The sequence below is a fragment of the Anopheles coustani genome, chromosome 3, assembly GCF_943734705.1.
Source record: "Anopheles coustani chromosome 3, idAnoCousDA_361_x.2, whole genome shotgun sequence".
NCBI lineage: Eukaryota > Metazoa > Arthropoda > Insecta > Diptera > Culicidae > Anopheles > Anopheles coustani.
In genome coordinates, this window is record NC_071288.1 from 67,307,692 (window position 1) to 67,315,613 (window position 7,922).

The 7,922-nt window shown below is 42.9% G+C and overlaps 1 protein-coding gene across 1 annotated transcript; it reads right to left on the reverse strand.

Annotated features, from left to right (window-relative positions):
• Positions 1-3,324: 3,324 nt before the first annotated feature.
• On the reverse strand, positions 3,325-5,226 carry LOC131265673 (juvenile hormone esterase-like). Its single transcript, XM_058267966.1, has 4 exons — positions 5,026-5,226; positions 4,706-4,969; positions 3,597-4,639; positions 3,325-3,520 (listed from the first exon to the last, which is right to left on the reverse strand). The coding sequence occupies exons 1-4, from the start codon at positions 5,224-5,226 to the stop codon at positions 3,325-3,327; spliced, it is 1,704 nt and encodes a 567-aa protein (XP_058123949.1).
• Positions 5,227-7,922: the final 2,696 nt, after the last annotated feature.

The following is a 7,922-nucleotide window of genomic DNA, read 5'->3' on the forward strand; positions in this document are numbered from 1 at the left end:
AAATTCATTACTCATATTGATTTTAGAGTCTCCAATTTATGAACATTTTTATACTAAAATAACAGAAGATATAAAACTACTTCAAAATAGGATTAAGCTTTCGTTTTAACACATCTAAAAAAAAAGAGGTGTTATGGTGGCTAAATTCGTTACTCATATTTATTTTAGTGTCTCCAGCCTATGACAATGTTTACGAGTATTCGTATACCAAAATAAAAGAATATATAATACTACTATACTATACTATAGGATTAAGCTTTCGTGATTTACCTTTTTTTACCTTCAATATTCAAACATAAATTAAAAATAAGCATATTAGTTGAAACCTGAAGGCTCTCTATGTATACCACGTCCGCTCATTTCTTTAGTCTAACTGCATCTTATGTGGATCGCCAAACTTGAAACTGTCCAACGACGATTGACGCGATATGTGCTGTACTATTTTTCACGCAATGTTTCGTTGGATCTTGACTGTAGTCAAGATTTACTGTTTCGATGTTTACTGTTGCGATGTTTGTGTCGATGTCGATGAGAAACTCGTCCGTTTCTCAATTTAAAAACAAACTGCGTCTCATGTTCAACACTGTTAGATCCTAATTAAGTTAAGACTGTGTTTAGGCCAGTGTATTGTCATACACTTTGAATATAACAAAGAAATAAAATTAGTTAAAATTTCATTTTTATTAGTATTTGTTTCTATGCTAATTCTTAATGTTAGCTTATAAGTGTTCTTTTTACTAAAGCTGAAAGACATAAAATGTAAAATCATTTTCTGATACCATCAAAATGATAGAAACTCCACAATTGATCAACTTTGAATCGGTTATCCGTTGTAGGAACAAGCTAATAGAATCGTGCAGCGTCAGACAATTGGTCATTGGTATTCAAATTCGCGTCACTAAACCGCATCACCGAAAACCCTAACCGAACCACCGATGGGAAAATTGTAAGTGGTTGTGGTATTGGAAATTATCTGTATAAATTAAACCTCTTGTCCTTTGGCGGGAGATAGAAACGATCGATATCGATCCGTAGCGAAACTGGTCAACCGGGTATCTTCACCAATCTCTTCATCCGGGCCAATGAGCTGCTGTCTCAATTTCACCGTTACTGAACATTTATTTCGATTTCTCCTCCACGGCTATTTATACGCAATTATTTTACGCTTTGAATTCATACACGCCAAGCGTGGGGAAAGTAGCTCGGTTCTCCCTGGTCAGTGTCGGTATACGGATCCTAGTTCGTCCCTCGGGGCTAACTCCGTGCACGCTAGCGTCGGGCGAACCTGAAGAGAACTGGTTCAAATGGAGCAGAATGTCCGAACACTCCACCAAAGGGGAGGGAAATGTTGGGGATTCATTCGGTTCGGTCAGAACTTGAGCTCGGCTGAGTGTCATCGTATTCACGCCAGTATCCACCGGATCCTGCTGGAGGACATCCTGTTGGACGGCACGAGCTGGAGTGAAATAATTTAATTATAGCAACTCGCCTCGGAATCACACCGCACACCGCTGTGTGAAGAACCACTGGAGTTGTCCACAGCGTCAGTGTTGGTGAGTCCCTGGAATCAGGATTTTCCCCTCGGGCGGTAGCGAAAAACCATCCGAGGACGCACACTAGGGGATGCCTAATTCCCCAGTCGGATGGGGAGGGCGGGTTTGGCTTCCTATTTCCCATTATCGACGCCGAGCGGACCACCGCCGTGCGATCGGTGGCGACCACTAGCGTCTAATTAATATTCTACAAAGTTATCGATGACGATAATTGGTAGGAAAATATATCGCATTTCATTAGGCCGATTGATCTGCGGGCAGCAGGGAAGGCACGCATACGATTCGATCGTTAGTCAACTCATCCGTCATGGTGTTTGCGAGAAGTATTTGTTGGGTATTAGCAAATAAAACGTTTCCCTTGTTTGACAACATGGATTATTTGGTGTAAGTGAAGATTATTCACAGAACACAGAACTCAAAGAGGTATTCAAAAATCGTTTTCAAAAATCAAGAACGTATAACCGATGATAACTTGTAGTTAAGAGTTAAACCAGAGTTCAAACTCGATTATGAACCTAATAATTAAAGTTTCTATTGTTACCAAACCACACAATTTTACGACTCCTGATGCATAACGTGCAGTTTCCATGAGATCCACGCGTAGTCCAGGAAGTTCTTCATCATCCCTGGCCAACCAATAAACGAACAATTTATTGGACAATTTAGTATCACCCCACCCTTCTCAACACTGTTGACAGTTAACGTCTTGCTTCTTCACATTAAATTTTATGCGCCTAAGATGTTGTCAAAATGATGTCACCGCTAAACTTGTGCCAAGCAACAGCACCTCCAACGCCTTATCGTGAGCGCCCAGCACGGTTGGCTATAAATTTTATTATTACTTAATAATTTCATCACAGCAGCAAAGGCGACGGCTGATCAAATAAGCTCCGCTTGTAAATACCTTCCGGTGGCAAGTCTACTGTGAAACTTCGAACCTGTAAAAACAAACCCCTTCGGATGGGGCAGCGTTCGCTAACGGAGGGGCTAGCCTTGCTCGAAGGCTCGTCTCAGGTATGGCACAAGTTGACAATAAAGATATTAATCCCATCCTCACTGGGTGGGGATATTCTCGGTACGCCCCCGCCCTGGTTTTTCGTTGTCACTTAAATGTTTTGCAATAATTTTTCCTACACGCCGTCCTACGAGCTTACCGATGCCGATGATCGTTTTGAAAATTTTCGACCTTTCGGAGGATATAAATTCTTATCCCCGCCCAACGAGCCTGCCGGAAAAACTGGTAGACGTAGATTCTCGCTTGAGTGTTGGCCTTTCAATCCTTCGTCCGTTTCGTAGGTGAAGTCAGCATTCGGGATGGGGGAGGGATAATAAATTTCAAACGAAACATCAGCGTAATGAAAAGCTATATCTCCTTTAACGGATGAATTCCGGGCTAGCAAGGACACTGCTGATGATGGATAAACTTCGGACGATGAACCCTTTTAATAGCGGTGAAAATGGCGGTGATGGCATGGGAGGGACACACTGTTGAACAGAAATAATCAGAAGGTCAAATAAAATCAAGATGAAGTTTTTCGCGTTGCCATTTTAGCTAGAGTTTTTTTTTCTCATTGAAAGTTATGAGGCTTTAAATGGCTTCATGTAAAAGCTATTTTATTTAAATTTTTTACTTTGCATAATGCTCTTCATGTGATTGGTTTAATATTTTGTAAAACGAAAAGATAGAACGATTATTGAGAACTTAAATCAGATCAGAAATCAGGCTATAAATTGATCACTAACTTACTTATGATACAGGAGACTCTACAAATTAACTCTCCAGAGCATCACAACGGTCATAGTACAAACAATCGTAAAATTTTTCCCACTGCTTAGAATAGATGTCATAAGAAATTGGACGTATTTCGAAGTCTTCATCGATGTTCAGATACAAATTTGGTGTCTTTTTATCATTCAAGGGCGGCCATGATATGTCAGATAGTTTGCTTTGACTCGGAGTAGGATTTCTGTAATAAAAAGAATGAAGAACTTATAATTATCTGGCACCCACGTTGACACGACTGTTGACACCCCACTACGTACCCATGCTTGATAAAATTAACTATCAACTCCACGGTCCTCCGGTGTACTTTCCATTCTTTTTGAAAATCTTGGGGCCTCTCGAGCGCATCCTCTAAATTGTAAGGCGAAAAAATGTATCCCAGATCATCGCCATGCAACGCACCGTAGTTATATGCAGCTATGTAGTTGGCGTAGTAGACGTTCCTTCCTTTCCCAAACTTTCCATCGAACTCGAACCGTTGATAATAAACCGGAATCGAAGGATCGACAGTTTCGCTGAGATCCTTTGCCAGTCGAAAAATGGGATAGTGTAGGTCCGCTAGGTTGGCAAACCGTTGAAATACTTCCGAACGGGACGTTGCTTTACCTTCGGCGATAAGTTTTTCCGCAAATCTGTGCATGGTGGCGTTCACTAGGTTGGTAACCGTGTCGTTCTGATTATTCGGTCGGTTGTCACCCAAAAAGAACTCCGAAGAAATGTTCTCCAGTAAACCATCGAACTCCAACGACGTTACGCTGATTAACATTGGAACTTGCGTTACCGGCGCTTGCAGGATCGATTCGTGTGGCGGCCGGACGGTGTAGTTATCTTGTTGCAATTGTTCATCCTCGGGTGAAGGAATCAGACAAGGCATGTACATGGAGGCGAAGTACACCGAATAATTTTCCCATGAGTTGCCTGGGAAAAAGTCTCGAAAGTCGATGGCACGTAGTTGCTCCAGTGTGTTAGAAGGTAGGTCATCCAGATACCGTTGGATGCACTCGCGCCCATCGTAGAGGAACGACCACGAGCCCAGCATCGAGCCACTCAACGCGATCATGCGGTGGAAGAGATCTCTCGACTGCTCAATGTACAGATGGTGCGTCACGGAACCTGCTCCTGCGCTTTGGCCCGCCAAGGTTACCTGCTGTGGATCCCCACCAAAGTGCCTAATGTATCGCTGTACCCATCGTAGCAAGGTCGTCTGGTCTTTAAGGCCAAAGTTTCCGGTGATGTTGTGCTCTGGGGAGTTGAGAAATCCTAGTCCATATAGCCGATAGTTAAACGTCACGACAAGAATTCCCTGAAGCAAGATAAACGGAGCTATAATTTTCTTATCTGTCCATTATTCTGTGGAAAAGTCTCTTACGTTATCGACGAGTAGATGCACACCATTGATATCTCTTTCAGCCCAACCGAGCGCATAGCTCCCACCATGCACAAACACCAACACCGGATACAGTGGCACATCGTCATCGAGTGAAGAGTTGCTCACCATCGGGGTGTAAATGTTCAAGAACAAACAATCTTCATCGCCATTTACTTTCTGATCCACGAACCAACTGAATTGAGGACACCTGTTTCCGAAAGCAGTGTACTTCCGTTGGCCCCTTGGTTTCGCCAGGACGGAATGCTGGAATTGAGGGATGTTTTCAAACTACGATCCACGAGATCAATAAAACATCTTACCCGAAACCGACGGTCGCCAACGGGGGGTTCGGCATAACGTACTCCTAGAAATGCACAGTACGAACTATTTTCAAACGTTTCCCTCAGTAAACCTTCCCCGGAAGCGGCTTGATCGAAGTTCACTAGACATTTTTCAGCGTTTTTGCTGACACTCTGAGCTCCACAAAACAGCACTACGAAAACTATCGCGTGAAACCACATCGCGAACTAATCAGACCAACGATCGTACAACGAATGGAAGAGATTAAATGTGTGCAACGAAGTGCATCTCAACCCCAGCCGCATTGTAATGATAAAGGAATGTTTGCAAAACATGACGTCGAAATGGCTATGCGTCGTTGAGCGATTGATAAGAAGTGGCTTATGGCGGGAACTTGATGCACGGTAGGGCAAGGTTATTTATTGGAAGATGAAACACTTTGAATAAGATTTGTTATGGAACGCATTGACGATGAGTGACATCACAGAATCACGTTGGCGATGCTTTTCCATTCAATAATTTGTTACGTTTTATTCTTTTTTTTTTGTTAGCCAAATCAATAAACATTAGATCTCGAATCTAGTAATTGCCATGCCAGAACGATACGGTTCTATTTCCACTGCCTGTTTCTTAGAAGATTGATTGGCCTTTAGTAAGAATAGCTAATCTTGGCCTGATAGAGCTCCATCTAAAACCTCTAATGATTTTACTAATAAGCCTAATCCTCCCCTGTCCAGTTCTATAATTAGAGACTTCACCACAATTTATCCAAGAACTGAAATAGAAAGGATTTCTAGAGCTTATTTTCTAGTTTTAACGCAAAGTATGTTTCATGGACGTACTTTTAACGATAAAATAAAAGAACGAGTTTAACAACAGTAAGTTCTCTAGGTAATTTTTGAGACGTTTTTCATTCCATTAATTTTTGATTGCCACATTTTCCTAGGTAATACTTTATAAGTTATCACACGTAACATTTGAAACAAAATTTTTAAACTACGTTGAAATAAAAATAGCTAATCCAACACTCGCTTTAGCACAAATTTATCTATCTACTAACAGTTGTTTTCTTGTAAATTGACAAATCCACCCTATACCTGCCCAAAAAACATAAAACATCCCACTTTTGAAATAATTTGTTTACCATCACGTTTTAGTGGCTTTAAATTTATAAAATTCATAAGACCTTAAGGAGCAAAAATCGTCGTATCCAACCAACCAACCAACTAAACCTTAATAGAACAGCTTCCATCCAGTAATGATCACCCGTAGCGCAGTGTTTGTAAATGTTATCAAACGAGCCAACACAGAAATACTAAATGACGCAAACGGCTTCCGACGGAGAAATCGTTCAAACGGTCGGAAAGGAAGTAGTTAAAACCATTCTGCCTTCCGAGGGACCATTTGAAGGTAGAGTGTGGGCAATCATGACGGTAGCATAACCATCATCACCATCATCATCATCATCATCATCATCATCACCATCCTGGGAGCTTTTGCTTGTAACCATTGTTGATCCTCTGTGAGCCGTATCAAGTGGGGTCGTAAGGCACAAAGCTCCAATCCAGATTGTCCTTTCACCGGTGAACCGAGAAGCGGCACCAGGGCACCCTTAGTAATGGTCTGTAAACAGGTAAGCTTCATTTAAGTGCATTTTGTCACTGGTGAATACTGGCATCCTTTATTCGAGAGTTCTCTAAAGGCCCCAGCAATAGCGCCTAACAGGAAGTGGCAGCCCACAATATAATGATTTACGTCCCAATGGTTACGCTACCCGGCGTTACAACAGGGCCATCCTAAGTCGAAGCTTAAGTTATTAATCTCGTATTGAAATATATTATCATTATCATATGACTTTCATTTTCCGCACCGAGACGGGGCTTCGGATTGGTAGGAAATTGTTCGTTTGAACTACGGCTTCCTTGGGCTTCCTAGGTGGAAATCCGGGACCAACACCTGCCAGGAACGTACACCAGGCAGCGAACCCGAATGTGCTCGAATCGAAGACCGCCCATCCTTTGGTCCGGGGGAAGAAATTATACAGCAAACTGTGACGTTTTTCCAGCGTCGGACCAGATTTCCGGGATAATCAGAATGGAAGCCGACCAACCGGACCATCTTGTAGCTCGCAGACACTCATACTGGTCCCTTTTGTTTTCCCTTTTCCGGCTGGCAATGGTCATCCGGTTTGGAGGTGAAAGTTTCACCTCACTCCGTCGAGAGCTGGGTGGAGGTAAATAAATTAGATTGTACCCAAGTTGTACCTTCGGAAGTTGCATAATTCAGTTCCTGCCGGAGGACACAAGCGGGAGGTGTGAGAGGCTTCTTCACTTCAGGAAACCCTCTCGCTCTCGGAACCTTCGCTGGAAAAAGGAGTTTTACTGTGTGCGTCAAGTGCATAAAACGTCACGAGCGATGTTGGAGGGATTTGCCTAGCAAGGAGTTAATGCTGCCGGAAAGGTTCTCGCACCAAACCGGCCAAACGATTGTGCCAAAACAGCTTCCCACCTCGACTGGAAAGTCGATTACGGACGAATATTTTGTCGCTAAAACTTGCGCCAATTTCTGGAGCGTTCCTGGAGAACCGGTGAACTTTCCGAAACCGGGGAAGTTAGGTTAAGCTCCAGTCGTCGCGTTGACTTTTTCCCGTAGCGAAGATCGTCGCTTGAAGGTGCGGTGTACAGATGGGTGCAACAAAGTTCTTCCCATACACACCACACCAAACGAAACTCCCGACAATTCTCACGTGCTTTTGTTTTCGGATATTGTGCTCCCGAACCTGGTAAAGGAACGCCTGAACACACAGTTTTCCATCCCCCTCCCCACCCCCGAAACGATCCGATGCGAACAACTAATCCACCGATATGTTTTTCGGGAAATGAAGAACTTTTGCATCGCATTCGGGCGAGCGCTGCTT

What these genes read in the sequence shown, in the direction of transcription:
- LOC131265673 (XM_058267966.1), bottom strand. Translation starts at nt 5,226, where the DNA reads ATGTGGTTTCACGCGATAGTTTTCGTAGTGCTGTTTTGTGGAGCTCAG. An exon ending in TTGGCGACCGTCGGTTTCGG is followed by an intron (nt 4,970 to 5,025) that starts GTAAGATGTTTT and finishes CCTCAATTCCAG; the next exon opens with CATTCCGTCCTGGCGAAACC. An exon ending in GTTAATTTTATCAAGCATGG is followed by an intron (nt 3,521 to 3,596) that starts GTACGTAGTGGG and finishes TTTTTATTACAG; the next exon opens with AAATCCTACTCCGAGTCAAA.